This window comes from Nansenia antarctica (genome assembly GCF_963989245.1).
Source record: "Nansenia antarctica genome assembly, chromosome: 9".
Classification (NCBI taxonomy): domain Eukaryota; kingdom Metazoa; phylum Chordata; class Actinopteri; order Argentiniformes; family Microstomatidae; genus Nansenia; species Nansenia antarctica.
Window position 1 is genome coordinate 6,031,052 of NC_137679.1, and position 19,681 is coordinate 6,050,732.

A 19,681-nucleotide genomic window follows, 5' to 3' on the forward strand; every position below is an offset into this window, starting at 1 on the left:
TCAAGATGGCCGCCAGTCCACCGTGTCTAATGTTAAAACATGCTTAATTTTGGAACCAAACAGAGTAGAAAAACACTTTAGGTGTCCTTTCCAACTACGTTAGGGATGCCTATTCATTTGGTGATACTTTTGAGATTGCCAGAATTCAAGAAAATGCAATTAGGTCAAAGTCAAGGTCAAATTACATTGAAATTACATGATTACATTAAACTTTGCTTCCATTTTGACACTATTGTTATGGTTAGTGTAGAGGAGTAGTACACACTATGCAGACATAGGCAGGCAAAGGATGCAAAAAGGTGCTACATTTCCAAAACAAAATTGTACACAGAACTCAAAGTACACACAACTAACAAACTAACGACAAACTGACAAAAGACAAGGGAAGACATGAGGGGATATAAGGGAAGACATGAGGGGATATAAGGGAGAACATGAGGGGATATAAGGGAGGACATGAGGGGATATAAGGGAGGACATGAGGGGATATAAGGGAGGACATGAGGGGATATGAGGGGATATAAGGGAGGACATGAGGGGATATAAGAGAGGACATGAGGGGATATGAGGGGATATAAGGGAGGACACAAGGGGATATGACACCTCATGGCAGGAATATGAGCATGAGGACCTGGAACAGTTCACGTCGTCGGTTCTGAACCACATAGTGAACTGCACCAACTCAGCCACCGTGGACAAACGTGTCCGGGTCTACCCCAACACGAAGCCATGGATGACTGTGAAGGTCCAAAAACTGCTCAAGGAGAGGGACAACGCCTTCTCAGCGAAGGACACACTGCTGTACAGCACCACCAGGGCTAACCTAAAGCGTGGCATCCGGGAGGCCAAGGCAGACCACAGAGAGAAGATTGAGGAATGCTTCCTGAGCAACGACTCCAGGCGGGTGTGGCAGGGGGTTCAGCACATGACAAACTTCAGAGCCAACAGGCTCACAGCCGCGGAGGACGACCCCCTGCTGGCGGAAAAGCTGAACTCCTTCTACGCCCGGTTCGACGAGGGGCGAACGGAGTTAACCACAACACAAACACCACTCTCTCCAGCTCTCAGCAGCCTCACCCTCACAGAGCATGAAGTGAGACGCGTGCTGAAGGCGGTGGACCCCAGGAAAGCCTCAGGGCCGGATGGCGTCCTGGGACGGGTGCTGAGGGACTGCGCCGACCAGCTGGCCGGGGTTTTCACCAACATCTTCAACCAGTCCCTGTCCCAGGCCACCATCCCACCCTGCCTGAAAACCTCAACTATCATCCCAGTCCCGAAGAAAAGCACGGTGAGCTGCCTAAACGACTACCGCCCGGTGGCACTCACACCAATCATCATGAAGTGCTTCGAGAAACTAGTCCGGGCCCACATAGTCACACGCCTCCCGCCCAACCTGGATCCATACCAGTCCGCCTACAGAGCCCACAGGTCCACAGAGGACGCCATCGCGACGACTCTCCACTCCACTCTATCCCACCTGGAGAGGGGAAACAGCTACGCGAGACTGCTCTTTGTGGACTTCAGCTCTGCCTTCAACACCATCCTTCCAAACAGGCTAGTGACCAAACTACTAGACCTGGGACTATCACACTCTATATGTGCATGGATCAAGGACTTCCTGTCTGACCGCCCCCAGAGGGTGCGGGTGGGCTCCCACACCTCCACAGCCCTCAGACTCAGCACTGGGTCCCCCCAGGGCTGCGTGCTAAGCCCCATCCTCTACAACCTCTACACCTACGACTTCACCCCCGTCCACCCCAGCAACTCCATCGTAAAGTTTGCAGACGACACCACCGTGGTGGGCTGCATCTCGGGGGGGGGACGAGGCGGCGTACAGGGATGAGGTGGAGCAGCTGGGCAAGCTGTGCAAGGTTAACAACCTGCTGCTGAACCAGTCAAAGACCCAGGAAATCATCGTGGACTTCAGGAGGAAAAAATCTGAGGTCCAGCCCCTGCTCGTCGATGGAGGGAGCGTGGAGAGAGTCTCAACCCTCCGATTCCTGGGGGTGCACATACAGGATGACCTGTCCTGTAAGATCAACACAGCAGCCATCATCAAGAAGGCACAACAGCGGCTCTACTTCCTGAGAGTCCATGCTTGTGACCTTCTACCGCTGCGCAGTGGAGAGCATCCTCACCTACTGCATCTGCGTATGGTTCTCCAGCTGCACAGCCGCAGAGAGGAATGCGCTACAGAGAGTCGTGAGATCGGCCCAGAAGATCACCGGCGCCCCCCTCCCCTCTCTGGAAGAGCTGTACAACACACGCTGCCTCAGGAAGGCCTCCAAGATCTCCAGAGACCCATCCCACCCTGGGTACGAACACTTTGCTCGGCTGCCCTCGGACAGGCGGTTCAGGACCATGTTCGCAAGGAAAAACAGACTGAAGCTCAGCTTCTACCCCAGGGCCATTCAGGCCCTGAACACAGCAAAGACCTAGGGTTTAGGCCCTGGACAATCTAGACAATTTGATGGCAGCTACTAGATTGAAATCAAGTGCAATACTGAAACACAACTGTGAACATTTCAAACCTGCAAACTGCGACACTTTAAATGAATGTGCAATAACACTATGTGCAATATGACAACCCTCGGGTACATAAGGTTCAGAGATAGGAAATGTTAGAATAGGTATAGCATAGCATAGAGGACAGCACAGTGTTTTATTTGTATAGTATAGTATAGTGGATAGTGTACATAGCCTTTATTTATGTAAACCAGCTCTTTTCCCTTCTTGTTTTTAGTTTTTTTTCCTAGCACCAGGGGAGCCCCCCCTCCCAAATTTCGTTGTTTGGTACCTGTACTATATCAATGACAATAAAGACCATTCATTCATATAAGGGAGGACATGAGGGGATATAAGGGAGGACATGAGGGGATATAAGGGAGGACATGAGAGGATATGAGGGGATATAAGGGAGGACATGAGGGGATATAAGGGAGAACATGAGGGGATATAAGGGAGGACATGAGGGGATATGAGGGGATATAAGGGAGGACACAAGGGGATATAAGGGAGGACATGAGAGGATATGAGGGGATATAAGGGAGGACACAAGGGGATATAAGGGAGGACATGAGGGGATATAAGGGAGGACACAAGGGGATATAAGGGAGGACATGAGAGGATATGAGGGGATATAAGGGAGGACACAAGGGGATATAAGGGAGGATATGAGGGGATATAAGGGAGAACATGAGGGGATATAAGGGAGGACATGAGGGGATATGAGGGGATATAAGGGAGGACACAAGGGGATATAAGGGAGGACATGAGGGGATATAAGGGAGGACATGAGAGGATATGAGGGGATATAAAGGAGGACACAAGGGGATATAAGGGAGGACATGAGGGGATATAAGGGAGGATATGAGGGGATATAAGGGAGGACATGAGGGGATATAAGGGAGGACACAAGGGGATATAAAGACAAGGGAAGACATGAGGGGATATAAGAGAGGACATGAGGGGATATAAGGGAGGACATAGGGGATATAAGGGAAGACATGAGCAGAACAAAAGCACAGATCAGTGCACTTAAGTGCAACTTTGGCACACTTGCACCATCCAGTGAACCCTTTCTCACAGCGACAGCGGATTAATTCATGGCACGATTTTGAGGCTTCAGGGAGAGTGGTCCAGAGCGGCTGCCACCCAGTTCTTTCCTTTGTCCAGCCCCAGTCAGATGGCTCTGGCATCTCTGGATCCAGGACCAGTACCAGGTTCCAACAGTTGGCCTGGTAGCAAGTGCGCTTGAAGTGCTCTTTGAGGGCTGCCTGGGTTGGAGGAATGTTCTCTAAAGTTCTGGACTTCTGTGTGAAGTTTCCTGGCATCATTCACCTCCGTGCTCTCACTGGTTCGGTCATACATCAGCACCACAAATCGTTCTAGCAGTAACTTTGATTCTTCACTGACCTCACTTGGCATGCACATGAGTTCATGGAAAGCATCATTGACCTCTGGGAAAGACTTCCAAGTCTCCCAGGCAGTCTTCTTTCCTCAGCCAGCGAATGCAGAGACAGTGTCACACCCAGTGAAAGCGTGAAAGACTGTTAGAGTCTGGCACTGTGTAGGATTCATTGTGGCAACCATTTGGTGAACAGCTATGTACCGTAAGCTTGACCCGACACCAAGTGCAACCCACAGCTCATCAGGAGCTATTTTGCTGAATGAAGCCACAGCCAGTACCACCACATCAGTATCAACGGTACGTATGGTCACCTTCTTACAACCTTTCTGCACAGCATCTGCCACATGCAGAAGTAGACGAGTGTCGCCCTCGTCTTGCGAACATGGGGCAAGGCAGGCCAAGCAGGACTCAGCAGGAGAGCAGAAGATTCCAGTTCCATCTGTTGCATACAGTTCCTTGCCCTGTGCTAGAGGTAGATGAACAGCTTTGCGTGACAGGAAAGAAAACAACTCGGTTCTCATCGCATCGAAGGAAGTCCTTCCAGTTCTTAGGCATCACAGTAGGAGGAGCCACCCTTTTCCTGCTGCCCTTTCCCTCTTCTCTCTGGTCGAGACTTTCAGGCTGGCAGGTAGGTATACATCCCAGACAAGGTTGACTTGGGTGTTTTTCTGAAGTTGAGCAAAGATGTATGGTGCAAACACTGTTTCTCCATACTCTTGAAATGTTCTTGATGTGCTAGGATTTAGCATTTGAACCAGAGCTGCACCATCGAGAATTACTGCATCAGCCACAGGCACACTATTGTCTTCGAGCAGATCTGACTCCAGGCAGCGAAGTAGATCTGCTTTAACCCCAATCCAAAGTTTTCCTCCAGTTGACAGAGCTGGTGGGGCTGCCTGGTTTTCATGGGAGAAGAAATGTTGGATGTCTCCATCTCGTGTTTGACAGGAGATGTACAGCCTTGAAAAGAGACCACAGTCACTCTTCAGTACTGCAAGTTGTCCCTTGTCTTTTGACCTTATCTTGACAGGTGGCCTACTGAACAGTGGCAACTTGTTCTTTGGAAGTGTTTGCGTGACAGGTGTTGTCCAATCAAAAATGTATTTACTACAACATTTCGGTACTATGACTCTGACTCTGACTCTGAAACTTGCTTTGAAACCAGTAATAAAAAGACTAATAACAGACCTACACTAGTTTATCTAGCAGAATTATTTAGCTAGCAAACTCATATCAAATTCAATGTCTTTGCATGTTACAGTTAGGAACTAAGGCTTTACTCAAGTGTACTAATATTGTCTGTTCATAGCAAGTCAGTTTACTTGTTATATTTACCTGTTGATATTTTGTCAGAAGTGCTCTCTGTCTCGTGCATACTGCACTATCACGGAGTGTACTGACTTCTACTCTACTGGCGTTAGCTACTGGTGCCCTAGAGGGCCATCTGCTGATAACGCTGTGCTTAGCAGGAATAAATAAAATAACCACACATCCCAGTAAATAATAACTAATAACTTAACAACAAATAATTGCAGGGCAATAAAAAAGTATTTTTTTCATAAATACAGAGTTCATAAATAAAAGAGAACAACTAATTGTGTTTTCTGAGGTAAAGTTTTACATAGACCTTGACCTAAATGCATTTTCTTGAATTCTGGCAATCTCAAAAGTATCACCAAATGAATAGGCATCCCTAACATAGTTGGAAAGGACACCTAAAGTGTTTTTCTACTCTGTTTGGCTCTAAAATTAAGCGTGTTTGAACATTAGACACAGTGGCCTGGCGGCCATCTTGAATTTGACCTCTCCCGGGCCTCTGGGGTCAAATCTGACTTCCCTCCACATCTGAAAATAAACCTTATGGTATGTACTAACTACGGTAGAAATGTCATGCTTTCTTCAAAAAGTGCACAATTCCTCATAATATGAGAGCTTAGCCGCTGTACTATATGACTCCTGTGCTTGAAATAAACTGTGTTGAAAATAAGGACGTGACTCTTTTTCTCTCCCTCTTAAAAAACAACCACACATAACGACTTGCATTGCACAGAAGTGTCATTTTATGATGAGCATAGTGCGCCACCTGGCGGTGAGATAAAGTTACACTGTAATCGTGCATAATAATGCACTACTACCTGACAACATCAAGACCAGTGATACTGTGGGATCACGTGTTTAAGCAGGCAGGCAGTGTTTCTAAAGAATAGCCTATAGAAGAAAAATACATGGTTGAACTTACAAGACGTGTCATGTGCATCAAGATATCACATAGAAACCACTAGAAATAAAAAATATGTGTGTGTGAGAGAGAGAGTGTAGGCTACATTTGTGTGCCTGTCTGCCTGCACTACTGAAGCTGTTTGACCTCCTCCATGTCCACCTCCAGGTCCTCTGAGGGTTTCAGAGGAGCCAGACCCTTGCTATTACTCTTGTCACTCTGCTTGGGCATGTAGGGGAGAGAGACACTCTCCTTCTGGATCCTCTGCTCTCTGTGTTTCCTCAACAGAGACACGATCTCTCTTTCTGCTTCGCCATGTTCGTGTATCTCTGTCATTCCTCCTGTCTCTGCAGCTGATTGGGATCTAGTTGGAGCCTCGTTCGGGGATCTTGGAGCCTCGTTCGGGGATCTTGGAGCCTCTCTCGGGGGTCTGGAGGAGTTGGTTTGCGGGCAGCAGCGCTCGTGTCGTGCGGCCGGGCTACCGGCAACCTCTGGCGGATATCGGACGATACCAGGCGGGACTCGAGCGGCGGCAGCAGGCACAGGGAGCTCCAGAGAAGCTTGGCATGAAACATGTCCTGTGCATGGCGACTGCTACCATTCTTCTTGGCTGCGTTCGTAAACGCGCTCTGGTAATCGGATCAGAGCTCATGGGAATGCCTCGTGTCCAATCAAATGACTCGGTCCCTTTATGACGTTGAACCCAGTGTGCGTTCCGGCGCTCTCAGAGCGAACTTACGAACGCATCCCTTGTTTCCTTGGACACCTCCTCGACGTATTTAAACTAAACCATGCGAGTTCGTTGATAATCGTTACAAATGTCTTGTAAGGAGTAATGTACGGTGGCCGACAAGGGCAAACGCGCTGCAAATACCGGAAACGCGCTGCATATAGAGAAACGCGCTGCATATAGAGAAACGCGCTGCATAATAGTTCACAACACAACGGAAGTGTTCTCACAACACAACGGAAGTGTAGAAAACGCTGCAATTCAGTTCACAACACAACGGAAGTGTTCTCACAACACAACGGAAGTGTTCTCATTGAGAATGAATTGAGAATCAAGGACTCAAGGACCCCAATTGAAATAAGCCAGTGGCTTTCTTGGGTTTTTATCCTGTTAGTTGACCTTGTATGTAATATGTACTTTCATGTACCTACTTCTGCAAATCTTCTAATAAAGTTTTCAATCAATCAATCAATCAAACTCACAACGGAAGTGTTCTGGGGGGGAACGATAAGTGGAACGGACCGGAGACGTGTTTTTGAAGAAGTTCCGAAAAGCAGTTCTGAAGAGGTTGTGGAGTGAAGAGGCGACATAAAAGGTACATATTATATTTCTTATTTATGTCTGCAGATAACATGTGCTGTATTTCAAACCGAAGGGCTCATTCTATGCCCTACACCCTATGAAGGGTTCGTAGAAGCTTGTGCAGTGGAGGGATTCTTTATTGGGAATTCACAGCCGACTGAGGCACTCTCCCCTCCCGCGACGGAGGGCTATCAGCCTGGCTGGGGTTCCATACTATAATTGTGTTAGTATTAATGTTAATACTATAATTGTGTTAATATTAAATAATAAACCATATCAATGCCTGTCTTCCAGGCTGCCATATTTTGTCCTTAATTCACAGCCGACTGAGGCACTCTCCCCTCCCGCGACGGAGGGTTATCAGCCTGGCTGGGGTTCCATACTATAATTGTGTTAGTCAGGGGTGAAAGTGGTTTGAGTTTCTTACAGGAACTATAGGAACTACCCCAACCTTCATCGTAATATTAAATGTCCTTTGGAAATTATGGATCGTGATTGCTTCTGCACTCAGCAGCAATCGGATTTTGATTGACAGGCAGCTGCATCTCTTCCCCCAACGGCGTTCTGGCACAGAAAGTCTTGACGGAACGCAGCACCGGACCGTTCTGGCCCACTTTCACCTATGGGCTTAGCCCTAGACGGGTGATGTTAGGTCACTTCCAAATAAAGTATATTTGAAACTGTTTCATCAGTTGGCCAATAGGTGGCGCACCACAAGCACAGAAACGGGACACGAGCACACGTCCCAGTGTTTTCAGAATGGCATTTTATTAGTGCGTGAAAGATACTGCATAGGGCTTGTGTTATACTGCTGAGGTCATCTGTAAAGGAAGATAAGAGAGGTCAGAGGTCATGTGGAAGAGCCACGCCCCCCCCTCTTCCGCCTCACGAGGAGGGCTCCGCTCCGTCGGGTTCATCTACAGAAGAAGGGAGGGGAGAAGAAGAAGAAGAAGTATACTGTGAGGGTGTCGGCTGTGGAATCTGGTTGATTCACACTCATTGTTAAACAATAGGGTTAAAAGTTACTTAAATCTATAATAATAATAATAATAATAATAATAATAATAATAATAATAATAATAATAATAATAATAATAATACTTTAGACTTATATAGCGCTTTTCTAGACACTCAAAGTGTGTGTCTAGTGTGAATCCCCCAATCTGGTACCGTGCGGATACATGAAGTCTACTGAAGTTGATCCGGTGTGAGCTTTGACATCCCCTGTCAACAGTAAGATGACGGTATAAACAGGCCCCTTTTTTACCTGAGTTGAAGCCTGTCCCAGGTTGGGGTTCTGTCTGGGGCTCAGTCTGGGTGTCAGCCCCCTGGTCCAGCCCCAACAGGCCCAGCCTCTGCTGCAGGGAGTCCAGGGTCTGCGAGGGGACCCGGTCTGAGATAGACTCCAGGTACTTCAGCACGTACTGGTCGGCATCGGTCAGCAAGAAGCGGTGTCTGAACACTGAGGGGGAGAGGACGGCACAAATTACGTTCGGGTCATACAGGTGGACGTCATTGTTAAGGGTTAGTATTATAATATATATATATATATATATATATATATATATATATATTAAACAATATCATTGTTAAGGGTTAGTATTATATATATATACAGTATATCTCAAAAGTGAGTACACCCTTTAGATTTTTGCAAATATTCTGTCATCCTTTCAGGGGATAACACTATGTTAATGAAACTTTGATATAACTTAAAGTAGTCAGTGTGCTGCTTGAATAACAGTATAGATTTATTGTCCATTGAAAATTACTCAGTACACAGCTGTTAATGTCTAAACAGCTGGCAACAAAAGTGAGTACACCCCATAGTGAACATGTCTAAATTGTGCCCAAAGTGTCAATATTTTGTGTGACCACTGACCACCATTGTTATCTAGCACTGCTTTAACCCTCCTGGGCATGGAATTCACCAGAGCTGCACAGGTTGCTTCTGGAATCTTCTTCCACTCCTCCATGACGACATCACGGAGCGCACGGATGTTGGACACCTTGCACTCCTCCACCTTCCTCTTGAGGATGCCCCACATGTGCTCAATTGGGTTTAGGTCTGGAGACATACTTGGCCAGTCCATCACCTTAACCTTCAGCTTCTTCAGCAAGGCCGTTGTCATCTTGGAGGTGTGTTTAGGGTCATTATCATGTTGGAAAACTGCCCTACGGCCCAGTTTCCGAAGAGAGGGGATCATGCTCTGCTGCAGGATGTCACAGTATATATTGGAATTCATGTGTCCCTCAATGAAATGCAGCTCCCCAGTGCCGGCAGCACTCATGCAGCCCCAGACCATGATGCTGCCACCACCATGCTTGACTGTAGGCAAAACACATTTGTCTTGGTACTCCTCACCAGGGTGCCGCCACACACGCCGGACACCATCTGACCCAAACAGGTTTATTTTGGTCTCATCAGACCACAGGACATGGTTCCAGTAACTCATGTTCTTGGATTCATTGTCTTCAGCAAACTGTTTGCGGGCTTTCTTATGCATCGGTTTCAGAAGAGGCTTCTGTCTGGGGCGACGGCCATACAAACCGATTTGATGCAGTGTGCGGCGTATGGTCTGGGCACTGACAGGCTGACATCCCACTTCTGCAACCTCTGCAGCAATGCTGGAAGCACTCGCACGTCTATTTTTGGAAACCAACCTCTGGATATGACGCTGAGCACGTGGACTCAACTTCTTTGGTCGACCCTGGCGAGGCCTGTTCCGAGTGGAACCTGTCCTGGAAAACCGCTGTATGATCTTAGCCACTGTGCTGCAACTCATTTTCAGGGTGTTGGCAATCTTCTTATAGCCAAGGCCATCTTTGTGAAGCGCAATAATCCTTTTTTTCAGCCGCTCAGAGAGTTCCTTGCCATGAGGTGCCATGTTGTCCAGCATTCAGAGAGAATTGTGCCCAAAACACCAAATTTAACAGCCCTGCTTATCATTTACACCTGAATCCTTGTAACACTAACGAGTCACATGACACCAGGGCGGGAAAACAACATCATTGGGCACAATTAGGACATGTTCACTATGGGGTGTACTCACTTTTGTTGCCAGCTGTTTAGACATTAACAGCTGTGTACTGAGTAATTTTCAAAGGACAATAAATCTATACTGTCATTCAAGCAGCACACTGACAACTTTAAGTTATATCAAAGTTTCAGTAGGATAATGTTATCCCCTGAAAGGATATAACAGAATATTTGCAAAAATCTAAAGGGTGTACTCACTTTTGAGATATACTGTATATATATATATATATATTATAATATTCCATATTACAAATCACCACTTTAAAAGGCCTTATGAAGGCTTCACAAACGATGAATGAGGCCTACATAGCTTCGTAAATCATTTATTAGTAAATGCTGTGTTACTTAAAAGGTTGGTAAAAGGCCACATTGAAATTTAACTTCTCAATATCTGTTTTATCTTGTGACAACTGCATTTGGCTGGATACTAACCCTAACCCATTTTTCACAGTTTCACTGTTTGTTACTGCAGTTAGCTTCTGCAGGGCAGTATAGCTCTCTATGAATAGAATAGTCCAGTCAGTTACCCACCTTCCAAGATGGCTCCAATACTGAAGTCGGCGGGTCCGTAAAATTCTGGTTTGTCCACGGTACAGCCTGGCTTGGGGATACGAGTCTTCTCCAGGAACTTCCCGCCGATGATCCCAGAGTTGCGCGTAGACGTCTCGAAAATGCTGATCATGTCGTTGGACAGGTAGTAGGAGAGGATGAAGCGCCTGCCCTCGTCCTGAGGATTCTGGGAGTCCTGTGATGTCAGAGAGACAGAGAACAATAAGACGTGGGCGTATCCTGCTTATTCTATTATTGATTTGGTTGTTTTATATCCTGCTTATTCTATTATTGATTTGGTTGTTTTATATCCTGCTTATTCTATTATTGATTTTGTTGTTTTATATCCTGCTTATTTTTTGCTGCAATGCCAATAGCTAATGAACCGGAACCCAAGAATTGTACTCTTTGTATCCGTACATTGATGTAATAAAAGCTGATTCTGATTCTGATTCTGATTCTGGTATGGTGACATCATTTAGGTGACCCAGGCAGTTCCCCAGAGCCCTCTCTCCAGGGAACATTTCCACTTTTTTTTGTGGACCAAACAAACGGATCCTGTTCTATTCCAGTCCAGTCTCTCTCTCACCATCTTGGCAGCGTAGCGCAGCACTTTGTGGTCGTTCTCCAGCATCTTCATCAGGTCCTTCTTGGGCGGCTCGGGGATCAGGGAGAGGCAGTTCTGGAGAGAGTCCTCCAGGGAACCGAAGCCGTTGTAGGGAGGAACTTCCTGTTGGAGGGAGGGAGGGGGGGTTAGTCAGAGAGGAGAGGAAGGGGTTTAGTGGGTTCAGCATGCACGCACGTACACACACACACACACACACACACTGGAAAGACAGGACTGGATCCCACACCACACCACACATCATGTAGGGAGAATGTACTGTGTCTCCGACTTTGGCTGCAGAGTGATGGTAAATGGACTGCACTTATATAGCGCCTTTATCCAAAGCGCTTTACAACGGCCTCTCATTCACCCATTCACACACACATTCAGACACCAATGGCGGCAAGCTACCATGCAAGGCGCCAGCCCGCTCACTGGGAGCAATTTGGGGTTCAGAGATAATAATTATGACAACGCTCCAACTTTTCATTAAAGACACGTGTTGTAGGTATCACATTAACACTCAGGCTCCTGTGAAACACTGTTCGACGTCTCATCGCGGGTGTGGTAGACACAGCTAGACAGACAGACAGAGAGGCAGAGAGGCCAGACAGACAGACAGACAGACAGGCCAGACAGACAGTCAAACAGACAGACAGAGAGGCCAGACAGAGAGGCCAGACGGACAGACAGAGAGGCCAGACAGACAGACAGACAGACAGAGAGGCCAGACAGACAGACAGACAGACAGAGAGGCCAGACAGACAGAGAGGCCAGACAGACAGACAGACAGAGAGGCCAGACATACAGACACAGACAGACAGACAGACAGACAGAGAGGCCAGACAGACAGACACAGACAGACAGAGAGGCCAGACTGAAAGACAGACAGAGAGACAGAGAGGCCAGCCAGACAGACAGACAGAGAGGCCAGACAGACAGACAGACAGACATACAGAGAGGCCAGACAGAGAGGCAGACAGACAGAGAGGCCAGACAGACAGACAGACAGACACAGACAGACAGACAGACAACATTGATCTTACCTTACTCCTTATCTTCTCCGTCTCCTTAGGCATGGCCTTGGGCTGCAGCACCATGTCAGGGTGGTTCTTCTGGTAGAAGTTCTTGGTGAACTCGTCACAGTCATACAGCAGGAAGCGCCTCCCCATCAGCTTGAGGGTCTCGCCAACCTTGAAGTCCTTGGGGGAGTAGAACTGATGCACCTCCTGCGGCGAGACTTCCAGGACACAGGTTGGAAAGGGCTCTGTAGAGAACAAAGGAGATGGAGAAGCACACACTCACTCACTCCACCCATACCGCAGAAAAAGAAAAGTAAAGTTCTGGAAGAAATGTCGTGGGTGTCCGCTTCAGCTCCTAAGACTTCTACTGCCCCTCTTGGACTGTTTCTCCAGTGTCTATATAAAAAAAAACTAAAAAACAAAGCTCTTTCTTCTTCTGTCACAACGACTGCCAATGGCCCCTGGCCTGAGCTAGATTACTCTTCCTGCTACGACTGGTTGGTGGATTGATGATTCACTTGCTTAGTCAAATGTACCGATTGTGTAAGTCGCTTCGGAATAAGGCGTCTGCTAAATGCCAAAAATGGAAGATGTAAATGTAAATGAAACAGGGCTTCACCCACCGCAGGCGGCTTTGATGTCCTTGGGCAGCCTCTGTCTCCGGAGCAGGACAGGGAAGGGGTCCCGCCCGCTGTTGGCCGCGTGGACCTCGCGGATCTCCACCGAGTCGTCCACCAGGTAGTACTGGATGGTGACCGGCCGGGCCTCCCCGTACAGGGTGTCTGTGTGGTCCCACAGGGCGAAGAAACGCAGCACCTACAGAATAACACATTAGACTTACATAGCGCTTTTCTAGACACTCAAAGACGCTTTACAAACAGAAAAGATTGAGTAGTAATAATAAAAAGAAACAAAAGATAAATAAAAGAAAGTATAGGGGTCTAATTCGTTTTTTAGATTACTAATCTAAATCTAAGTGTCTTTGTAGGGCAATCTACTCTGTATACTGCAATTACACGTAGACTTCGGGCGGAGAAGCGGCGAACAAGCAACGCCAGCGTCTTCTCTCGACCGGCATTTTTTGAAAAGTAAACAAATATCCATAGTATCATTTTAAATAAAAAATAATATTCAAAATCATAAAGGTTTTCAATACACACCTTGCGGTCCATGGTGAGGAACTGCTCGAGGCGGTCAAAGTCGGAGGGTGTGACGTAGGAGCGCAGGGGCTGCGTGCGGCGCGTGGTGTAGGGGTCGACAGGGGTGGGCTCAGGGTCGTTCAGAACCAGACCCTCACTCTCCATGAACTCCTGACCAATCAGGACCAATCACATTGCAGACACAATCGGCATGCTGGATATAGCTGCTTTTATACTTCTGCACATTAGATACTGTACATAAACTACCTCGAGAGGTTTCATGTCCAAGCAAGACCTTGAAAAACTCATCCATGCATTTGTTTCGAGTAGACTTGATTATTGTAATGGTCTACTAACAGGCCTATCTAAAGGAGCTGTTCGTAAATTGCAGCTCATCCAAAACGCCGCTGCTAGGGTCCTAACAAAAACAAAGAAATTTTAACCCATTACACCAATCCTGAGATCCCTGCACTGGCTACCAGTCTCTCAGAGAATTGAATTCAAAATCCTCCTAATTACATACAAATCACAAAATGGTCTTGGACCTAAATACATATCAGATCTCCTCCCACCCTATATTCCCGCAAGGTCCCTAAGGTCAGCTGAGACAAATCAGCTAATAATTCCAAGAGTAAAAACAAAACACGGTGCAGCAGCTTTCAGTCACGCTGCTGCATGCTCCTGGAACAAACTCCCTGAAGAAATCAAACAGGCCCAAACCCTTAAAATATTTAAATCTAAGCTAAAAACCTTCATGTTTTGCACCAGTTATGATTAAACACAAACACTTCTATCAATGTCTTTTTTCCATTAACTATTGTCTTTTTAAATGTTTTATCTATTTACTTCTTATATTTGCTTTTATTCATTGTAATTTGTATTTTCTTATGCTCCTCTTGCTGTATTTTTAAATAATGCATGTAAAGCACTTTGAATTGCCCCTGTTGTATGAAATGTGCTATACAAATAAACTTGCCTTGCCTTGCCTTGCTGTACATAGCTCATAACTGTATATACCTCTAAACTACACTGATGTTACACACGTGTGTGCTTACTTGTGTTTGTGTCACTATGTATGTGTAGGGGGTATTTGTGCGAGTTGCAGTGCATGAGGTGTCACCTGTATAATTGACTGTGTATGACGTTTACGAGTGTGTGTGTGTGTGTGTGTGTGTTTTTGTGTGTGTGTGTGTGTGTGTGTGTGTGTGTGTGTTTTGTGTGTGTGTGTGTGTGTGTGTGTGTGTGTTTTTGTGTATGTGTGTGTGTGTGTGTGTGTGTGTTTGTGTGTGTGTGTGTGTGTGTGTGAGGCCTACCTGTGTGTATACATCACAGTGCGTGACATGGTAGACCGTGCCGTACACACACAGGTCCATGCCCAGTGTGTGTGTGTGTGTGTGTGTGTGTGTGTGTGTGTGTGTGTGTGTGAGGCCTACCTGTGTGTATGCATCACAGTGCGTGACATGGTAGACCGTGCCGTACACACACAGGTCCATGCCCAGTGTGTGTGTGTGTGTGTGTGTCACCCTACCTGTGTGTATGCGTCACAGTGCGTGACATGGTAGACCGTGCCGTACACACACAGGTCCATGCCCAGGTCGAGGTCCTTCCAGTGGTAGTGGTCCCCGCAGTCGTTCTTGGGCAGCCGCTGGCGCTTGATCAGCTTGCCCTGCGGTATCCCAGAGTTCTCCACCACGGGCTCCATGACGCACATGCTGTCGTCCTCCAGGTAGTAGTAGATGACCACGGGGCGCACGCGGTACTCCTCGTCAGGAGAGTGCTGCACCGCGTGCTGGAAGTAAGCGTAGAAACGCAGCACCTAGAGAGGAAGGAAAGGGGTCGGGGGGGGGAGAGAGGTGAGAGTGAGAGAACAGAAAAGGGGGGGAGAGGAGGAGAGAGAGAGAGAGAGAGAGAGAGAGAGAGAGAGAGAGAGAGAGAGAGAGAGAGAGAGAGAGAGAGAGAGAGAGAGAGAGACAACTCGAAATCCAATCCAAAGTGTGTAGAAATTGAAGAATGGTGAGTTTTCCCCCCAGTGCTTTTGAAATGAGCTTGGATTAAGATATCAAGACATAACATAACCCCCCCCCCCCCAATAATCTCTCTACATCATGGCCCCTCTGTTTAAATAAACCAAATGCACAAATGTCATAGCTAAACAAGCTCTTCCTGTATTCCACTGTAAGAAATACACAGTGATACCTTCTTGTCATACGCGACATGAGCAGGGATGAAGTCCAGTGCGGGACTGTGGTGGGTGGCGCCATAGGTGAGCGCAGGGGTCTGGTTGGAAAGCTGGTTGATCTCGTTCTGGGTCAGCTGGTCCGACAGGAGAGGGGCATATCCAATACCCACCGTGGGACGATGTGGCAGGGCGTACCCGTTCCTATATGACAACGTGTGGGGACGGTGGAAAGCTGACTTCTAGACACAAGTGTCAGGGAGAAAGGAATTGTAAATGTTTTGTCCAATGTAGCTATTTGTCAGATTGATTGAAATAATAACACAATTGTAAAACAGTAACAGAAGGCAACTCGGCAGTTGTCTTTTCAAATGTGTAGCCAGTTCAATTTCTGCACTGGCCATTTCTCATGTGTCAGGTTCCACTCCTGAATAATTAACTCACTCATTCACTCACAAAACTGAGCATCTGTGTACAACTAAAACCATATGCAATACTAAATACAAAATACACAAATACACTCATTTGCCATTTGAAGGCTTTCCTTGCCATGAGACCACATTCCAGAGCATGACCAGTGGCCACTAGAAGGATAGGCCTGTCAACCAATGAATCATGCTCAAATAATAATAATAATAATAATAATAATCATAATAATAATAATAACATTTATTTGTACAGCACTTTTCCTGCAAACGTTGCCGCTCAAAGTGCTTTAACATATCCAAAATGCTAACAATCTTACCGTCATATCCCTAAAGGTGTTCCCTGGTAAAAATGGCAATCCATGCCCCGTTTTTTCAGACATTGCTTTTGATACTCAAAAGTTCCGACAAGTTATTTGCAACCTTACAAGTAAGCTAGATGTACATTACTCCTTACAAGACATTTGTCACGATTATCGACGAACTCGCATGGTTTAGTTTAAATACGTCGAGGAGGTGTCCAAGGAAACAAGGGATGCGTTCGTAAGTTCGCTCTGAGAGCGCCGGAACGCACACTGGGTTCAACGTCATAAAGGGACCGAGTCATTTGATTGGACAAGAGGCATTCCCATGAGTTCTGATCCGATTTCCAGAGCGCGTTTACGAACGCAGCCAAGAAGAATGGTAGCAGTCGCCATGGAAACTGTAAACACCTCCAACACGCGGAAAGATACGCGAATGTAGTAGTTGGCGCTGCCTCCTGCGACATTGATAAACAAACAAACCAGCGGGGGAATAACCGGTCATGGCTGGAGGAGAGGAGGAGGAGGCGGATTTCGATACATACTTCACCGTGTTTGACGGTTCGTCTGCACAGGACATGTTTCATGCCAAGCTTCTCTGGAGCTCCCTGTCCCTGCTGCCGCCGCTCGAGTCCCGCCTGGTATCGTCCGATATCCGCCAGAGGTTGCCGGTGGCCCGGCCGCACGACACGAGCGCTGCTGCCCGCAAACCAACTCCTCCAGACCCCCGAGAGAGGCTCCAAGATCCCCGAATGAGGCTCCAAGATCCCCGAACGAGGCTCCAAGATCCCCGAACGAGGCTCCAAGATCCCCGAACGAGGCTCCAAGATCCCCGAACGAGGCTCCAACTAGATCCCAATCAGCTGCAGAGACAGGAGGAACGACAGAGATACACGAACATGGCGAAGCAGAAAGAAGAGATCGTGTCTCTGTTGAGGAAACACAGAGAGCAGAGGATCCAGAAGGAGAGTGTCTCTCTCCCCTACAAGCCCAAGCAGAGTGACAAGAGTAATAGCAAGGGTCTGGCTCCTCTGAAACCCTCAGAGGACCTGGAGGTGGACATGGAGGAGGTCAAACAGCTTCAGTAGTGCAGGCAGACAGGCACACAAACGTAGCCTCTCTCTCTCACACACACATATTTTTTTATTTCTAGTGGTTTCTATGTGATATCTTGATGCACATGACACGTCTTGTAAGTTCAACCATGTATTTTTCTTCTATAGGCTATTCTTTAGAAACACTGCCTGCCTGCTTAAACACGTGATCCCACAGTATCACTGGTCTTGATGTTGTCAGGTAGTAGTGCATTATTATGCACGATTACAGTGTAACTTTATCTCACCGCCAGGTGGCGCACTATGTTCATCATAAAATGACACTTCTGTGCAATGCAAGTCGTTATGTGTGGTTGTTTTTTAAGAGGGAGAGAAACAGAGTCACGTCCTTATTTTCAACACAGTTTATTTCAAGCACAGGAGTCATAGGCCTATTTGGTCTCACTTACCAGCTCTTGGCATAATTTAGTCCCATTCAAATTGAAACACAAAAGCTATTTCAATATAAAAACCATACCACTGGCCTGAAGTGAGCTATTGCTTTTATAAAACGGTTACCAACACTGTCAATATGAATTAGAAAAGCACACTCAAATTCAAATAGTTTTTATTCGTAATTAATCATCTTAAATAGTTCCCCTCAAATAAAATAGTTCCTCTTATTGCAGTTGGTCGCTAAGCAACAACACTAACATTCTTTTTCATTAGCCTAGGCTACTAGCATTGCTCTACTAAATGTTTCAATTTCCATATATTTTACCTAGCTTCAGAAACGTTTGTTAGTTTGTATCGGATTGTAGTATGGTATGTGTTTGATATTTTGTAACGGATTTGGAACGCTGACAAGTGCTGTTGTCACAGCGCGCGGCTGTAGTGGACGCAGGCAGGGCACTCCGAAAACGTCTCGACACATTTTCAAACAGGCTTTATTTTGATAAACAGATCACATATTGGGAATCTACATGGTTACTTTGCGTAGGATTTTTTTTTTTTTAAGTTGATAAAATGTCCTTGAGATTGAATTAAAAGTCTGTTATATTTGGAATGTTGACCGTGAAACAGGCGTATTAATTTCGAACTGTGATGAGGCTCTACTAATCGTAGCTGTGGTATATGCTCAATATACCACGGCTATGAACCAATCAAATTGCTTGATTTCACCCATCCGTTTTATAATCGTTCTCCTGCAATGCGATGCTTCGTTTATTCAACCTCTGGGAGTATCGAACTGCATAGGTTGTATAAGGAGAATCTAATCAATCATTGATAATATAGAATGAAAACGCTGTTGAGATCATTCTTCTTCTTCGGCGTATGGGTAGTTGTTTTTCCTCTCCACTCCACCAGGCTCGGGGCCGAGGGGCTACCCTTTTACCACCCCGAGACCTGGTTGAGGGGCTCACCCGGGCTATATTTCTGGACACCCCTCCAGAAGCCACGTCATCGTCTCGTCATCTAATACCGACAGACCATGCATCCCGTTGGGTGGGTGGTACACCGGGCAATCCAGGATAATATGGTCTGCGGTTTGGTCCTCTGCGCGAGTTGAGATCATTGAACGACAATCACACAAACATTGTCGCTTTCTGATGACATCATCACTGGGCGTTTTCTAATGACATCATCACTGAGAGTTTCGTTTTTTTATTTTTTATTTTCTTTGAAGTAAGCGAATGATCTGTCATATCCATAAATACTTGAAATACGAACTTGAAATCGTAGAAATACGAACTTGAAGTCCGAACCAAATATGGTTTACATGCGTCCGGGTGTAGGCGCGGTATGATGACGTAAATATGGGTCGACATGCGTCCGGGTGAAGCGAGTGTCGTGGACGTGGCCGCAGCGGGACTATTCTACAATGTACACTTAGCCAAGAAGCCAGCTACAGAGGGAGAATTTCTTTAAAAATACTTTTGCGGACTG

The 19,681-nt window shown here is 46.6% G+C and overlaps 2 protein-coding genes across 2 annotated transcripts; one reads left to right on the plus strand and one right to left on the minus strand.

The window, feature by feature from the left end:
- Positions 1–6,257: 6,257 nt before the first annotated feature.
- Positions 6,258–16,781, minus strand: efhc1 (EF-hand domain (C-terminal) containing 1; the record flags this gene model as incomplete). Its single annotated transcript, XM_080539171.1, has 10 exons — positions 6,258–6,688; positions 8,708–8,902; positions 11,012–11,225; positions 11,619–11,759; positions 12,683–12,903; positions 13,282–13,474; positions 13,819–13,968; positions 15,326–15,613; positions 15,994–16,215; positions 16,719–16,781. 10 exons carry the CDS (start codon positions 16,779–16,781, stop codon positions 6,258–6,260), a joined length of 2,118 nt encoding a protein of 705 aa, XP_080395297.1.
- Positions 16,782–17,203: 422 nt separating this feature from the next.
- Positions 17,204–17,788, plus strand: hoatz (HOATZ cilia and flagella associated protein; the record flags this gene model as incomplete). The annotated part of the gene is made up of 1 exon (XM_080539172.1): positions 17,204–17,788. The coding sequence occupies one exon, from the start codon at positions 17,204–17,206 to the stop codon at positions 17,786–17,788; it is 585 nt and encodes a 194-aa protein (XP_080395298.1).
- Between the last annotated feature and the right edge of the window lie 1,893 nt (positions 17,789–19,681).